An 18,389-nucleotide genomic window follows, 5' to 3' on the forward strand; every position below is an offset into this window, starting at 1 on the left:
GTCATGATCAATCTACCCATCAAGTTTCATGATCCTAGGCATAAGCGTTCTTGAGTTATCATCCGGAAACCACTTGGTGGACGGACCGACCGACAGACCGACCGACATGTGCAAAGCAATATACCCCCTCTTCTTCGAAGGGGGGCATAAAAAATGCTTGATAGAGTTGTCTGCTCTTGTTTATAGGTTGGGGTCATGTTGGTAAACAAGTATGCAAAATATAAAAGCAATATGTCAAAGGATATAGGAAATATTTGGGGTAGTACACAAAGTTTAACATAGATTTATCAATAATATGCATATTCTAAGTATAAAAGGGGCAATAAATCTGTCAAAATGCTTGATACAGTTGTATGCTCTTGTTTATAGGTTGGGGTCATGATGGTTAACAAGTATGCAAAATATAAAAGCAAAATGTCAAGGGACATTGAAAATATTCGGGGTAGTACGCAAACTTTAACATTTGCTGCATATTCTAAGTGGAAAAGGGGCCATTATTATGAAAAAATGCTTGATAGAGTTGTCCGCTCTTGTTTATAGGTAAGGGTCATGTTAGTCAACAAGTATGCAAAATATGAAAGCAATATGTAAAGGCAAAAGGAAAATAATTGGGGTAGTACGCAAACTTTAACATTTGCACGCTAATGCTAACAGACGGAAACGCCGACGCCGGGGTGAGTAGGATAGCTCCACTATATATATTTCATATATAATAGTCGAGCTAAAAAGTAAGCAATTTTATTCAAACACATTTTCACAAAACCAACATAACTTTTTGGTTCACCTGATGTGATGTTTTCTAAAACACAAAGATCTGGGTACCAACTAAAATACCATGAATTCTAAAATGAACAAGGGCTGTTTGTAAAACATGGATGCCCCCCATATGAGCTGTCCATTGTAGTGGCAGCCATTGTGTGAATACGTTTTTTGTCACTGTGACCTTGACCTTTGACCTTGTGACCTGAAAATCAATAGGGGTCATCTGCGAGTCATGATCAATGTACCTATGAAGTTTCATGATCCTAGGCGTATGCGTTCTTGAGTTATCATCCGAAAACCATTTTACTATTTCGGGTCACCATGACCTTGACCTTTGACCTAGTGACCTCAAAATCAATAGGGGTCATCTGCGAGTCATGATCTATCTAACGATGAAGTTTCATGATCCTAGGCGTATGGGTTCTTGAGTTATCATCCGGAATCCATTTTACTATTTAGGGTCACCCTGACCTTGACCTTTGACCTTGTGACCTCAAAATCAATAGGGGTCATCTGCGAGTCATGATCAATCTACCTATGAAGTTTCATGATCCTAGGCGTTTGCGTTTTTGAGTTATCATCCGAAAATCATTTAACTATTTCAGGTCACCGTGACCTTGACCTTGTGACCTCAAAATCAATAGGGGTCATCTGCGAGTCATGATCAATCTACCTATAAAGTTTCATGATCCTAGGTGTATGCATGATTGAGTTATCATCCGAAAACCATTTTACTATTTCGGGTCACGGTGACCTTGACCTTTGACCTAGTGACCTCAAAATCAATAGGGGTCATCTGCGAGTCATGATCTATCTAACGTTGAAGTTTCATGATCCTAGGCATATGCGTTCTTGAGTTATCATCCGGAAACCATTTTACTATTTAGGGTCACCCTGACCTTGACCTTTGACCTAGTGACCTGAAAATCAATAGGGGTCATCTGCAAGTCATGATCAATCTACCTATGAAGTTTTATGATCCTAGGCGTATGCGTTCTTGAGTTATCATCCGGAAACCATTTTACTATTTTGGGTCACCGTGACCTTGACCTTTGACCTCAAAATCAATAGCGGTCATCTGCCAATCATCATCAATGTACCTATGAAGTTTCATGATCCTAGGCCCAAGAGTTCTTGAGTTATCATCCGGAAACCACCTGGTGGACGGACCGACTGACCGACAGACCGACCGACCGACACGTGCAAAGCAATATACCCCCTCTTCTTCGAAGGGGGGCATAATAAATGTAGTTTATTGAAGGGAGTCATCTGATGTTGATAAACAATATCATGGACATGTAAAACATAACTCTCACAAACATAGTTCTTGAACTAGAAAAAATATTTGAGAAAATCAGTTGCCTCATTAATAAGCACAAAAATATCAGTATTTTATTTGTACCTTTTTGCATGTTTGAACTTTTCTGTTTTAAAGTGTTTATTTAATAGAAAACTTTTAGTTTTGACTATTCAAGCTTACCAAAATTTGATTTTTTTTTAATTAATGCACTTAATACCCAAAAATATCAACCTACATTTGCAGTCAATGTGCCCTGTGCAGGACTTCACTGTGTATCCCGGGACATACGCCACATTGCCATGGAGACAATCCTGCAACTTCCAATGGACCATCAACGAGCCGTGTACAGACTCTGACACATTCGCATGCTGTACTTTGTCTGGCACTGCAGAGTAGGTAGTTTAAATTCAAATGATAACTGATGCAAATCATTACACAATAAAAAAAATCCACTCTTACATGAAACATTTCAAATTAGAAATTTCTTTCATGAAAAAGAAGGACAAGTTATTGGATACAGGATTGCTTATGCCATCCCTATGCCAAAAGCATTCATTAAAAGCCCATGAACCCTGAAAATTTACGAATCGTTTGTACAATATTTCTAAAAATAAAGTAAACACATAAAAAATCAATGTTCCTTATAGCAAGAGCAAAGCAAAAATTTTAAAGCTAGATGTGGTCCAGAAACACAGATTTAACAAGATACAAAATACTCTTTATGTTTTTTGTGGGACATTATATTCAACACAGGTTCATGTACAAAGTTAGTATTCATGTGTCAGATCAATAGATATTGTTGCGGAAAATTAAAATGGAATTCATGGTGCCACAAAAAATAACAAGAGCACAGCATAGCGGATGGCAACGCTTGGCTGCGGATGCAGTTTTGAATAAATGAAAGCTTGTCAGAAGAATTTTTTATTTTTGTATTATTATATTAGAGGTCACAGTGACCTTGACCTTTGACCTAGTGACCAAAAAATGGGTGTGGCGTGTAGAACTCATCAAGGTGCAGCTACATATGAAGTTTCAAAGTTGTAGGAGGAAGCACTTAAATTTTAGAGCCAATGTTAAGGTTTTAGCACGACGCGGACGGCGGATGAGCTGACTATGACAATACCTAGGGTTTTCTCCGTAAACAGCTGAGCTAAAAATGAGCATTTGGTATCTCTTAAAATCAATGTTACCGCACTACATCTAGTGCTGAAATGTTGGCTATTGCTTTAAGGAACACTGATTTTGTATGGGTTAACTTTATTTAACAAAATAATTTGCGAAGTATTAGTGGATTTTGAGTATTTATGTTATCTTATATGTCTCCTTTACATACAAATAACTCACTGTTTGTTACTGGAAAGCCACATCCATATACATATTCTTTTTAAACCACCTGCACATTTAAACATCATTAAAACCACAAGTATTTGATTCCCTCACCTTTTCCAAGTTGGTACTTGCACCTAACCCAGTCTATGCCCGTGTCCAGCCATTGACCATTGTCCAGGTCAAGTGACCGCGTGACCAGTCCATATCTGTAGTTGCCGTAGAAATGTTTACATGGAAATTCATACTTTATCACACCATATGGCATATCCACTATCTCAAGTGATTGCTGAAAAATACAAATACCATCATTAAATACAAATTTCTTTAAAAAATAACCAGGAACTAGAAATGTGTTGATGCTAGTTGGCATCCTAATAATGGGGTATTCACAAGAAGAGGCAATTTTTAAAACGTAGGTCATATTGTTTTGGGCGATGCCTATTATCAAACTTTGACCAAAAAGGGTTTCAGTAATATTTCATGATATTCTATGTGGCTAATTATCTCTGTATGTTAACAGCCGTTCAATTAATCAAACTGGATGAATATAAACAACTTGGTTTGGGTGTCGCGTTTGGCTGACTTTCGTCGCATTTAGACGCTCCTTGTACCGTAATGTTTTTGATAATTGAGGTGTTTCTGCTATTTTTTTACTGAATGCTTTTTTATCAAATAGAGATAAGACATGCTTTTGAGTGACTCCAAAGCTTATTTTAAAACATGGTAATACCGGTTGATAACAAATGATGCAAAAATTTTAGTGCAAGGATTACCCAACATTAATTCAGCGTGTCTATGCAAATATTATTTTAACATATTTAAAATTGTAATTCTTATACAAATGAACAAGCAGCTTTCACAGACATTGTATCCCCCACTATGGATACTGTGTTGTCTACAGGGCACATACACAATTTACAATTGCCAACAGAAGCTTGTATGAAAAAAAATAAACAAAGGGGAAAGAGTCTTTAAAAACCTTGACAATAAGCAATGCAGCACTTAGACATAACTATTATGAAAAAGTTTGATGATGATAACGAGCAAAATGTAGGAAGGGTTGTGCAAAGGAGACTATTTATGTTATTTTCAACAAAGGGCAGTTATAACTTATTACAAAAACCTGTCAATTGCAAAACCTTGAAAAATATGCACTGTAACACTTTAAGATTATTATTCTGTACAAGTTTAATGAAAACTATGCACAAAATATAGGGATTTCACATTGAACCTTTAACATAGATCTTTAACAAAGGGAAATAATTCCTGAAAAAAAAGCAAAACCTTGACACTTAGCACCACAGCACTTGAAGATAATAATTCTGTAGACATTGGATGAAATCAGATGCAAAATGTAGGAAAAAATGTGAACAGAAGCTTTTAAATGTAATTTAAACTAAATGTCATTTAAACAAGAGATGTGTCTGTCAGAAACACAATGCCCCATTCTGCGCCGCTTTGAAATAATTTTTTGTTGTTGATTATATCCCTTTAAAAAATATTACTTCCCTTACGAAAACGATCTGTACCTGTCAAATAATAAAAAGAAATTATCTCCCTTTTAAAGCTTGTTACTTCCATTGGATTTTGTTTGTTGACCTTTGACCTTGAAGGATGACCTTGACCTTTCACCACTCAAAATAAGCAGCTCCATGAGATACACATGCACGCCAAATATCAAGTTGCTATCTTCAATATTGCAAAAGTTATGGGCAATGTTAAAGTTTTCGGACGGACACACAGATGGACGGACTGACAGACTGACTGACAGTTCAACTTCTATATGCCACCCTACTGGGGGCATAAAAAGGGAAATAACTTTGAAAAATAGCTTAAATACTTAACATTGGAATACCGGTATGCAGTTAAAATACAATGAACAAACTTAAGAATGAAAATCTCCAGGATTGTTATAAACATGGGTTTTCTTACAAACCTTACAACTGTCACTCCCAATACAAACAACAAGTCTGTGGGAGACATTTCCAGTCATCCCCTCGTGTGGATAGATTGTAGCAGACACGTTCGTAATGTTGGGAGTGAAAAGGCCATACTGAATGATAAGTTTGGAAGGCTTTGGCCCTGGAAACAAATTGATATTCAAAATATTAGTTTTGAAGGCTGCAGTCCTTAGAACAAAAAAAAATTGAGAACAATCAGTATATATTTAAGTGAGACTGCACGATTTTGGCAAATATTTATGAATTTATATAAAATGTGTAAAAAACGTATTATACATATATTTGAATATAAATTAAAATAAAAGTTAGGAAGAACATGTGTCGAAAAATGCAAAATAAGCCAGATATTAAATTCTGAAATTGAAAATGTCTGTTAAGTGGAATTCGCAAGCATGTATATCATGCATGTACGATGTGAATCTTTATTTAGTTTTAATGCAGATTCGTTCATACGACATAAAGACACAATTTTGTTTTTTACGGATCTTTTTAATTTCCTGCAATGATATCTATTCATACGACACATGAACACTAACTCCAATCCTATTAAAGAGATAAATGCTTTGGTTATTGTAGGAAAATATGTACAAAATATCTTCGTCACAATCGGCTCGGGGCACTAATTTGTCTTTGCTGCATTTTATGAAATTCGTCTTCAATGTATAATTTTTCTTGCCTATTTTGTGTTATTGACACAACGAGCTGGCTATGACAATACCTCGGGTTTTCTCCACAAACAGCCGAGCTAAAAATATGGATCATGATCAGAAAAACAAGCACCCCGGCAAAATTGATGTTAAAGTCCAAGCACAGCGATGCTGCAGTACTACAACATCCTGGTAAAAAAGCCTGATACATGTACATACATATCTATTTATATACATTTATAACAAATAGGTTGGACACATTATGAACACATGGTTGATTGTGGAAATAATTATTGAATATAACAAGAGCACCACATAACGGGTGCCAACCCTCGGCTGCGGGTACAGTTTTGAATAAATGAAAGCTTGTTAGATTTTGTTTTTTTTAGAGGTCAGTGACCTTGACCTTTAACCTAGTGACCCAAAAATGGGTGTGGTGTGTAGAACTTATCAAGGTGCATGTACATATAATGTTACAAAGTTGTAGGTGGAAGCACTTTGATTTTAGAGCCTATGTTAAAGTTTTATATTAGAGGTCACCATGACCTTGACCTTTGACCTAGTGACCCAAAAATGGGTGTGGCGTGTAGAACTCATTAAGGTGCATATATATGAAGTTTCAAAGTTGTAGGTGGAAGCACTTTGATTTTAGAGCCTATGTTAAAGTTTTATATAAGAGGTCACAGTGACCTTGAACTTTGACCTAGTGACCCAAAAATGGGTGCGGTGTGTAGAACTCATTGAGGTACAGCTACATATGAAGTTTCAAAGTTGTAGGTGGAAGCACTTTGATTTTAGAGCAAATGTTAAGGTTTGAGCAAGGTGGACGGCGGACTAGCTGGCTATGACAATACCTGGGGTTTTCTCTGAAAATAGCAAAGCTTAAAATTAATGTTAAAATCAGTATTAATTTTCTGTAAAAATTCGTACTTTCCGATTCCTGTGGAATTTTCAAAATGGCTGCTTTTTTAGATCTGCCAACACTGTTACCAGTCTCAATGGTAACTATGGTGCTTTCATTGGCAGATATATGAATGTTCCTCCTGAAGTGCTCGGAACTCCAACTCTCTATCAAATATTGACCGCCAAACGAAATTTTGTAGAAAGTATCGTTTTGCTGTGAGTGGATTTCACATGATGTCAGAGGCTTAAAATAGATCCATATAAATATTTAAATCACATCAAACCCATTTTATTGCATCAGTTTTGATGTGGTCTAAATTAGAACAAGGGCTGTTTGTAAAACATGCATGCCCCCCATATGGGCTGTCAGTTGTAGTGGAATCCATTGTGTGAATACTTTTTTTGTCACTGTGACCTTGACCTTTGACCTAGTGACCTGAAAATCAATAGGGGTCATCTGCCAGTCATGATCAATCATTTTCAATTTATGTACCTATGAAGTTTCATGATCCTAGGCCTAATTATTCTTGAGTTATCATCCGGAAACCATTTTACTGTTTCGAGTCAATGTGACCTTGACCTTTGACCTAGTGACCTGAAAATTGATACCAGTCATCTTCCAGTCATGATCAATGTACCTATTAAGTTTCATGACCCTAGGCGTAAGCATTCTTGAGTTATCATCCGGAAACCATTTTACTGTTTCGAGTCACTGTGACCTTGACCTTTGACCAAGTGACCTGAAAATCAATAGGGGTCATCTGCGAGTCATGATCAATGTTCCTATGAAGTTTCATGATCCTAGGCGTAAGCATTCTTGAGTTATCATCCGGAAACCATTTTACTGTTTCGAGTCACTGTGACCTTGACCTTTGACCTAGTGACCTGAAAATCAATAGGGGTCATCTGCCAGTCATGATCAATGTACCTATAAAGTTTGATGATCCTTGGCCTATGCGTTCTTGAGTTATCATCCGGAAACCATCTGGTGGACAGACCGAGGGACATACCTACGGACCGACATAAGCAAAACAATATACCCCATCTTCTTCGAAGGGGGGCATAAATATCATTTTGTTATCATAGGCTCCTAATTAAAGTGTGAACATGTGTCTTGTACAAAAGTTTTCACCTTATTGGAATATACGAATTTTAAAAAGATATGATTGAATACAAAAATCTGTTTGAAAAGTCGACTTTTTATTTAATCTAATATTTAAATTACTGTTTTAATCTAAGTGAAATTGTTTGCCAAATCTTACCAAACAAAGTTGTACTCTTTGAAGTAAACAGATGTTTTCTTATGTTTTCAGTGGTTGTATTACTTATTTAATTTAAAATAAATTTTGTGATCACTTAATATGAATAAGTAAAGCAACGATAAACATGCAAATCAATCGAGATACAGTTTTACTGTTTTAGCCATTGTAGTTGATCATAAAACACAATCCCAAATCATTAGAACCTAAATATTGCCCTGTGATTTTCATGCAAACTATAAATAGATCATGATGTCATTGCGTTGACAATGTTGTAGTTATTTATAATGATGCATTTTTGTTGTTTATAATGATGATGATGACAATGATAGAAGGACAAAGAGAAATGGATAAGGGGAGGATGAAATAACTCTTTTCTTTGTATTGCTTGCTCAAAACCAAATATCGAACACTCTGCCCTGCCTTCAGATCCTTTTATAACCCTGTACCACTTAGATACATATTTTGACACATTTGTAGTTCTTTAGAAATTCAAATTAAATTAAGATATTTTTGTACAAGATTCAAGTCTTAAAGGCTTAATTTTCAAGTTTTAGTTACTGATGAGCAGCAAACAGCATAAAATCTGAACAGACTGCGAGTTACTCACAGGCTGTACTGGCTTAATGCTGTTTTCACACATCCATTTTTACTTTGCCTCTGAGTGGAAAAGGGTTCAATAAAATTATTGCCATGCTTGCTGACCTTCAACATTTGTATTTGCACTAACTTGAATTTACTGTGTTATATTAAAACATGTGAATAGAAAATAAAAACAAGAGCACCGCATAACGGGTTCCACGCTCGGCTGCGAAAGCTTGTCAGATTATTTTTTTTTAGAGGTCACAGTGACCTTGACCTTTGACCTAGTGACCCAAAAATTGGGTGTGGCATGTAGAACTCATCAAGGTGCATCTTCATATGAAGTTTCAAAGTTGTAGGTGGAAGCACTTTCATTTTAGAGCCTATGTTAAAGTTTTATATTAGAGGTCACAGTGACCTTGACCTTTGACATAGTGACCAAAAAATGGGTGTGGCGCGTAGAACTCATCAAGGTGCACCTACATATGAAGTTTCAAAGTTGTAGGTGGAGGCACTTTGATTTTAGAGCCAATGTTAAGGTTTTAGCATGACGCCTACGGCGGACGGCTGACGGCGGACGGCAGACGACAAGCTGGCTATGACAATACCTCGGCTTTTCTCCGAAAACAGCCAAGCTAAAAATAAAAGTGAGCTTTAGCAAATTTTACACAGAAATGAACTTCTATAAAGCCACAATGCTGTGATAATACTAAAAACAAGAGCACCGTATAACGGGTGCCACGCTCGGCTGCGATAGCTTGTCAGAATTTTTTAATTTTTTTTTAGAGGTCACAGTGACCTTGACCTTTGACCTAGTGACCCAACAAGAGATGTGTTCGTCAGAAACACAATGCCCCCTACTGCGCCACTTTGAAATAAAATTTATATTTATCATTTGGAAGGTATAGAAATCATCTCCCTTTAAAGGTTATTACTTCCATTGGATTTTGTCCAATCAAACCAGGGGGGGGGGGGGTTTGTAGACAGTCAAAAATGACCAAGTCAGACATCACTGACAACCAAGGCCTGTGGTTTATCAAAGAGATCATAGCCAGAGTTCATCATGTATCTATGGACATAAGTCCATAGGTATGTAATGAACACTACTATTAACAACTAAGTAAATGAAAGAAATGATAATTATATCATAAAAAAAACAACCTTTGACAAATCAATCATTTGAGTTATACATAATCAAAACAATAAATCTGTACAGTAACTGTGAAAAGAACTTAAATTCTTGGTAATGAAATTTATAATATGAGGTTTATAAATATATAAATTACTTCCCTTGAAAATAATTGTCACTAACAAATCCCTATTTTTAGAAGCAAATAATTAAAAGCCACTACCGTGACTGTAGATTCACCACTCAAAATGTTCAATATTGAATAATTACCTCCCTTTAAAGCTTATTACTTTCCTTAAATGTGTATTTTTTACCGTAGACCTTGAAGGATGACCTTGACGTTGACCTTTTACCACAATGTGTTTGTCAGAAACACAATGCCGCCTACTGCGCTGCTTTGATTTATTTAACAAAAATATATACGTGGGCAGGTCAGATAACTATGTCCATTTAAAGCTTATTACTTCCCTTGACTTTGTTTTTTCGACCCTAGACCTTAAAGGATGATGTTCACCTTGAAATTTTACCATTCAAAATGTGCAGCTCCATGACATACACATGCATGCCAAATATCAAGTTGCTATCTTCAATATTTAAAAAGTTAAGGCCAATGTTAAGGTTTAAGCACGACGCCTACGGCGGGCGGCAAGCTGGCTATGACAATAGCTCAGGTTTTCTCCGAAAACAGCCGAGCTAACAACCTCCTGATTTAACAAGATACAATAGATTAAACAAGATACAAAAATCCTGATTTTATCATAGAATTGTGAATTTCCTCCATCACTTCATGTCACATACCTTCCAGTAGATTACAACATTTTCAGTGTTCTGGATTTCATACAGCAAGCTTGATTCATCTGGACTTACGTCTGGAACTGTAAGAAACCATTTCAAATAAGGCTTTGGCAGTATTGCAAGCATTACAGAAATCACCCACTTTTGAACATACAGTATTACCCTTTGAATGTACAATTTTAACATTTCATATTTCAATTGTTCATTTGGTACAGCAGCGTTAAGGTTTAGTGTTTGAGTGCGTGTTCTTTTAAACAATATGCAGGCAATTGACCATTGGTGAACATTGCTTTGTATAAGGTAAAGCTTTGTACAGTCACTATTTAAAACACATAAACACTCAAACAATGAATATTTTGTACACAAAATTCAAAGTGAACACATAAAAATTAATGTTCCTTATAGCAATAGCCAAAATTTAAATGCAAGATGTGGTCTGGTACCATAAATTTAATAAGATACAAATGCTCTTTTGTGTTTTTTGTGGGGCAATATATTCAACACATGTTCAGATATGTTCATGTTTGGTGTTTGTGTTGTATGAATAGATATTGTTGCAGGAAATTAAAATGTAATATATTGTGACAGAAAAAATAAACAAGAGCACCTCATTATGGGTGCCACGCTTGGCTGCGGATGCAGTTTTGAATAGATGAAACCTTGTCAGATTTTTTTTTTTTTAGAGGTCACAGTGACCTTGACCTTTGACCTAGTGACCCCAAAAAGGGTGTGGCATGTATAACACATCAAGGTGCAGCTACATATGAAGTTTCAAAGTTGTAGGTTGAAGCACTTTGATTTTAGAGCCAATGTTCAAAACCTTGACAAAATGTAAAGGTTTTAGTACGACACAGACGGTGGACACGACGATGAACACGACACGACAAGCTGGCCTCGGGTATTCTCCAAAAACAGCCGAGCTAAAAATGAGCATTTTGTATCTCATTAAATCTATGTTACCATACCACATCTGGCGTTGAAATTGTGGCTATTGCTCTAAGGAAAACTTTTTTTTTATGACTGTTAACTTTATTTTACAAAATATATATATTGCAAATTTTTTCGTTGATTTTGAGTATTTATTTTACTTTAAGCAAACATATATTCCAGAGGTATTTCTTTTACTGCAGATACTTGTGTTTGTTTTTAAAATGAAACATTTCAACTCTTTAAAATGAGGTCACTTCACTTGGAAAGCGTGCTCCGGTTCTTGTCTTTAGACACTGCAATCTACATAGGAAACTGACTCGATAAAGTTCAATCAGCCTTTGTTTACTGTAAACTTAATAGTTTATGCAAAAAGGCACATATATTGTGTTAGTGCTTATCCAAAGCACACATTATTATGTTTGTGATTTTAGATGAATCGAACATATTTTTTTATAATAGCCAGGAAGCAGCTACCGGTATTCAGTATGTTAAATTTATGCAGCAAATAATGCCTTACATATCAATGTGGTCTTCATTTTTATACATTTAAACATTACCTGCAGGCGGGGTTAATTTCGAAATGCAACGCGGTTCACTCCAATAGCCTTTCTGAACATTGTTTTCCAAGTAGCGGGCCTTCACACAGATGTTGTACTGTGTGAAGGGATTCAGATCAGGAAGTTCAAGGGACTTCAGTTGTGGTGGATCTTCGTATTTTTTCACAAAGTTCGTCTCATAAGTCTTGAAAATGGAAGAAAAATTGTTAACTGCATTGTTAGGATTTTAGCTAACGCGGAATGGAATAGGGGTTTGTATCATTGGTCAGAAAGCAACACAGTAAAGTTTTTATACAAAAGAATAAAAAACAAGTGTCCAGTCCTTGTAGTTTATAAAGAATAATTTTTATAATGATGAATGTTTAACGGCAAATAAACAATAGAGTAGAATTATTTTGCCTGAGATATACATAGCAAGGCTGTTAGCACTGGGTGTTTGTCCCTCATCAGAACAGAAAGTGTGTTCTGGTCAATTAACCATTATAATTAAACAAGAGGGCCTAAAAGGCCCAAAGTCGCTCACCTAATATAACAAGATATTATTGGGACAAATCTTCTGACCAAGTTTCACGAAGATCGGAAAATAAATGTGGCCTCCAGAGTGATAACAAGGTTTTACTATAGCCATATAAGGAAAAATGCCCAGCTCCTGGCAGCCATGTTTTTCAACCAACCAGCATCATTTTTGGACTCGTCCAAGATATTATCGGGATGAATCTTCTGACCAAGTTTCATGAAGATCGGACAGTAAATGTTGCCTCTAGAGTGTTAACAAGATTTTACTAAAGCCATATAAGGAAAAATGCCCCGCCCCTTGGAAGCCATTGTTTTCAAGCAAACATAATTAGTTTCAAACTCATCCAAAATATCATTGAGACCAATATTCTGTCCAAATTTCATGACATTTGGACAATAAATGTGGCATCTAGAGTGTTAACAAGGTTTTACTATAGCCATATAAAGCCATATAAGGAAAAATGCCCTGCCCTGGTGGCCATGTTTTTAAAGCAACCAAAACCATTTTTGATCTTATCCAAGATATCATCGGGACAAATCTTCTGACCAAGTTTCATGATGATCAGAAAATAAATGTGACCTCTAGAGTGTTAACAAGGTTTAACTATAGCCATATAAGGAAATAGCCCCGCCCCCGTGGTGGCCATGTTTTTCATTCAACCGGCATCATTTTTGAACTCGTCCAAGATATTATTGGGATGAATCTTCTGACCAAGTTTCATGAAGATCAGACTTTAAATGTGGCCTCTAGAGTGTTAACAAGATTTTACTATAGCCTTATAAAGCCATATAATGGAAAATGCCCGGCCCCTTGGCGGCCATGTTTTTCAAGCAAACGTAACCATTTTCTAACTCATCCAAGATGTCATTAAGACAAATCTTCTGACAATATTTCATCAAGATTGGACAATAAATGTGGCCTCTAGAGTATTAACAAGGTTTTACTATATATACATGAAGCTATTTAAGGAAAAATGCCCCGCCCTTGGCGGCCATGTTTTTAAACCAACCGGCATCATTTTCGAACTCTTCCAAGATATTATTGGGATGAATCTTCTGACCAAGTTTCATGAAGATCTGACAATAAATGTGGCCTCTAGAGTGTGAACAAGATTTTACTATAGCCATATATAGCCATATAAGGAAAAATGCCCCACCCCTTGGCAGCCATGTTTTTTCAAGCAAAGGTTACCATTTTTGAACTCATCCAAGATATCAGTGGGACAAATCTTCTGAGCAAGTTTCATGTAGATTGGAAAATAAATGTGGCCTCTAGAGTGTTAACAAGGTTATACTATAGCCATATAAGGAAAAATGCCCCGCCCCCTGGCGGCCATGTTTTTCAACCAACCGGCATGATTTTCGAACTCATCCAAGATATTATTGGGATGAATCTTCTGATCAAGTTTTATGAAGATCAGACAATAAATGTGGCCTCTACAGTGTTTACAAGATTTTACTATAGCCATGTATAGCCATATAAGGAAAAATGCCCCGCCCCTTGGCAGCCATGTTTTTCAAGCAAACGTTACCATTTTCAAACTCATCCAAGATATCATTGAAACCAATCTTCTGACCAAATTTCATGAAGAATAAATGTGGTCTCCAGAGAGTTAACAAGGCAAATGTTGACGCCGCACAACGCACAACGGACAAAAAGGGATTACAAAAGCTCACCATGAGCCCAACTCAGGTGAGCTAAAAATATTAAGAATCTTTCATCATCTGACAAACATCTTTGCAATAAAAAGAGCTGTCAGAAGACAGCGCACCCGAATATTCAAGTGCTTGACAGTATAATGTAATCATGGGGAAATTATTCATATTCAATAAGGACAAGGTAATATAGGCATATTTTAACATAGATTTATCAATAATATGCATATTCTAAGTGGAAAAACGGCCATAATTCTTACAAAATGCTTGTTTCAGTTGTCTGCTCTTATTTATAGATTGAGGTGATATAGATTGAATGCAAATTTTGAAAGCAATATGTCAAGGGAAATAGAAAATATTTGAGGTGGTACGCAAACTTTAACATTCCAATGCTAACGCAGACGCCGACGCCGGGGTGAGTAGGATAGCTCTACTATCTATATTTCATACATAATAGTCGAGCTAAAAATGAGAGCTATTGTTTGCTATGCTGCACTAAGAACTAAAACCTTTCAATATTTGTTTCTTATTCAGTTTAACAATTATAATTTTGCTCTTTATCTATAGAAAAGATCTTTAGGAAATGAGTATCATTAAAAAATATATAGGGTTATTTATTTAAAAAGATCATTACATTTTCGAAAATATTGAATCTTATTAGCTGTTTTTATGCACATTAAATTCATCACATATACATGTACTATCTGATGTAACTTTTCAATAAATGTGAACCATTAATAGACACTTATTTATCACAAATATCACGTAATAAACAAATCAAGAGACATTCAATAAGATAAAATAACTCAATAATCAATTTCTGACACCTTTTTTCTTTCCTACACTATTTTTGATCAATAAAAGCACCAAACAGCATACAAAGCAAAGATCATACCTAGTTGTATGACACTTCCATTTAAAATTCATACTAGAGCTATCATTGACAGTGGTCAATTTACCCTTCAGACTTAAAAATCAACGCTTAATGGTCACCATGGCCAAGTGGATAAGGTGTCCGCCTAGTGACCGGGAGTTCGCAGGTGCGATTCCCATTGTGGGAGCGTTCTTTACATCTCTCCCATAGACACCAAGTACTGGTTCTAGTCCAAGGAAATGAACTTGAAAGCATTTCAAATAAGCCTTAGGCTTTCGATGCAATCAAGCAAAAATAAATAGGTTTAAACTAAAACCAATGCTGCATTTTGTTGTTTGATGGCCTTCAAGGTAGCAAGGTGGTTCCTGTGGGCATAAAAACTGTCTCAAGTACAGTACTTAAATACTTGTGCCATGATATTAGAAAAACCTTCATTTATAGTTTATGGACTAATCAAGGTTTCCCCCCAGCCACCAAAAAATAGGGCTGTGGTTTGAGGTCTGATCTTGACCTGTTTGTTTGACCTGAACCTAATTTTAAAGGTCCCCAAACAGTTCTTAATTGTCTGCAACACACAGACCTTTTTGTTGAATTATTAAACAAATGGTAATGCACTCTCAAGTTATAAAGCAGATAAATGTTATTTTGTAATAAAGTCCTGTATATTGTCATTTGACCTCAAAGTTCAACCTTGACCTTTAAAAACATACCTATTGCATGTGATGCATGGTTTCATATAGGTGAACATTAGTGCCATGTAATTTTAAAATAATTCTATTCATGACCATGGACTATGAAGAAACTAGCAAACCTTGGGAGAGTCACAATCAGAGGTGCTGGTGATATTAAAGGCAAGATTGTGTGTGGAAAAATTGGACGGCTTCCACCACTGCAACCTCCCGCAGCGAGTGCCATTAGTCCAACAATGATCAAATCCAAGGTCGTGAATTGTAACGGGAAAAGGTTCAGCTGAAATATAAAAAAAAAACAAATAAAACATCAGATACCAATATAGGGATAATACACGTTTTCAAGGGCGCTCGAAAAATTTGTTCCTGCCTGAATGCGCAGCATGAGGGGAGGATCGGATTTTGAGAACGCCCGCAAATGATCATGTCCGAGAAAATGTGTATTTTCGCTATTATTGCATAAACAAATCACACATACCAAAATATATTGAAATAACATTGGAAACAACATGTCTTGTTTATTCGACATTGACAAAATAATTTGATCATTTCATATGATGCCATACAATTCAAGGTTGTGTTTTACATATGCCTCAGTCAGTCATCATCAGAAATGACGAGGCTTTACCTTCGGTAAGGCAGTTTTCGATTTAAAATGTGTTTAAACAGTGGATTAATGCAAAGTTGAAATGCAGCCGCGCAAAGTAAGAAATGAGGAATTATTTTGGAATTTACTGGTCGTGAAAGATAAATATATCGTCAGAATAAGTCATTGTTTTCATAGATGTTTCTTTCGTACATGTCTATCTTCTTTCGTTCCAACAAAATTTTCTAAAAATTAATACTGCCAACATATTGTCACTGAAGTATTTCAAGCATACAGCAGGAACATTGAAAGTACATAAACACTTACATTTACAGCATAGTCTTTTGAAAGTGTTGAGTAAATAACCTTAACAAAGCTGTCGTCAAGAGAGTGCAGATGGTATAATTTGAAAAGTGGATTGAAATATTAATTGCCTTTATCATGCATGCATGAGGAAACTGGTGCTTATTCAGTTCTCCATTTATGCTTGGAAAGTCGTAAAAGGTTGGTGTTATTAACAAAGTTCATAAAAACTTCATTGCATCCAATTAAATATAGGAAGTAACTGCGCGTGGACCAGTTTATGGATATGAAAAACACATAACAGGGCTTCAGCGGCACATTAATCGCCTTGTTTATACATGATTTCTCCCGTTCAAGCCCTCCTTTTGCCAAGTTTCTGCACCCTGCCAGAGAGCATTATAGATAGAGTTTATGCAATAATATGAATTTAGAGACAATTGTTTACTTTTGCTGATGCTCTTAACATGGATTTAACCTTTTCCTCTCAGAAGTGAAAATGGCCATGTGCAAACAGCATAAAACCAGACCAGCCTGCGAGTAACTCCGCCTGCGAGTAACTCGCAGTCTGTTCAGGTTTTATGCTGTTTGCTGCTCATCAGTATCTAAGGGTTGGAAAGGAAGCCTTTAAAACTTGAATCTAGTAAGAAAGGTCTTAAATTAAATATAACTTTCTAAGGGCCTTCAAATGCGTGAAAATACGTATCTAAGTAGTAAAGGGCTAAAGACAGAGATCACAGCGCTATAAAGGGCTTTAATTCATTATGCCTACCAGTTTCATTGCAACACATAACAAATTCTAGAGTAACAAGGGCTGTTTGTAAAACATGCATGCCCCCCATATGGGCTGTCCGTTGTAGTGGCAGCCATTGTGTGAATACGTTTTTTTTTCACTGTGACCTTGACCTTTGACCTAGTGACCTGAAAATCAATAGGGGTCATCTGCGAGTCACGACCAATGTACCTACGAAGTGTCATGATCCTAGGCAAAAGCGTTCTTGAGTTATCATCCGAAAATCATTTTACTATTTTGGGTCACCGTTTCCTTGACCTTTGACTTTGTGACCTCAAAATCAATAGGGGTCATCTGCGAGTCATGATCAATCTACCTATGAAGTTTCATGATCCTAGGCAAATGCGTTCTTGAGTTATCATCCGAAAACCATTTTACTATTTCGGGTTACCGTGACCTTGACCTTTGACCTAGTGACCTCAAAATCAATAGGGGTCATCTGCGAGTCATGATCAATCTACCCATGAAGTTTCATGATCCTAGGCGTATGCATTCTTGAGTTATCATCCGGAAAACATTTTACTATTTCGGGTCACCGTGACCTTGACCTTTGACCTAGTGACCTCAAAATCAATAGGGGTCATCTGCGAGTAATGATCAATCTACCCATAAAGTTTCATGATCCTAGGCGTATGCGTTCTTGAGTTATCATCCGGAAACCATTTTACTATTTCGGGTCACCGTGACCTTGACCTTTGACCTAGTGACCTCAAAATCAATAGAAGTCATCTGCAAGTCATGATGAATGTACCTATGATGTTTCATGATCCTAGGCCCAAGCGTTCTTGAGTTATCATCTGACAACCACCTGGTGGACGGAC

General features: G+C 36.3%; 2 protein-coding genes across 3 annotated transcripts in view; one reads left to right on the top strand and one right to left on the bottom strand.

Moving 5' to 3' along the window:
- The window catches only part of LOC127874089 (zinc finger SWIM domain-containing protein 6-like), a 358,176-nt gene that overhangs the window by 229,985 nt on the left and 109,802 nt on the right, over positions 1 to 18,389 (top strand). The gene's annotated exons all lie outside the window — the stretch shown is intronic.
- The window catches only part of LOC127874090 (uncharacterized), a 73,019-nt gene that overhangs the window by 8,375 nt on the left and 46,255 nt on the right, over positions 1 to 18,389 (bottom strand). For both annotated transcript variants that reach the window (XM_052418210.1, XM_052418209.1), the window contains 7 exons: positions 16,012 to 16,169; positions 12,155 to 12,338; positions 10,671 to 10,747; positions 6,930 to 7,146; positions 5,328 to 5,473; positions 3,503 to 3,677; positions 2,298 to 2,447 (listed from right to left, as the gene is read on the bottom strand). In XM_052418210.1, the coding sequence (XP_052274170.1) occupies positions 2,298 to 2,447; positions 3,503 to 3,677; positions 5,328 to 5,473; positions 6,930 to 7,146; positions 10,671 to 10,747; positions 12,155 to 12,338; positions 16,012 to 16,169 (1,107 nt within the window). The remainder of the gene's footprint in view (positions 1 to 2,297; positions 2,448 to 3,502; positions 3,678 to 5,327; positions 5,474 to 6,929; positions 7,147 to 10,670; positions 10,748 to 12,154; positions 12,339 to 16,011; positions 16,170 to 18,389) is intronic.

The sequence above is a fragment of the Dreissena polymorpha genome, chromosome 3 (assembly GCF_020536995.1).
Source record: "Dreissena polymorpha isolate Duluth1 chromosome 3, UMN_Dpol_1.0, whole genome shotgun sequence".
Lineage (NCBI taxonomy): Eukaryota > Metazoa > Mollusca > Bivalvia > Myida > Dreissenidae > Dreissena > Dreissena polymorpha.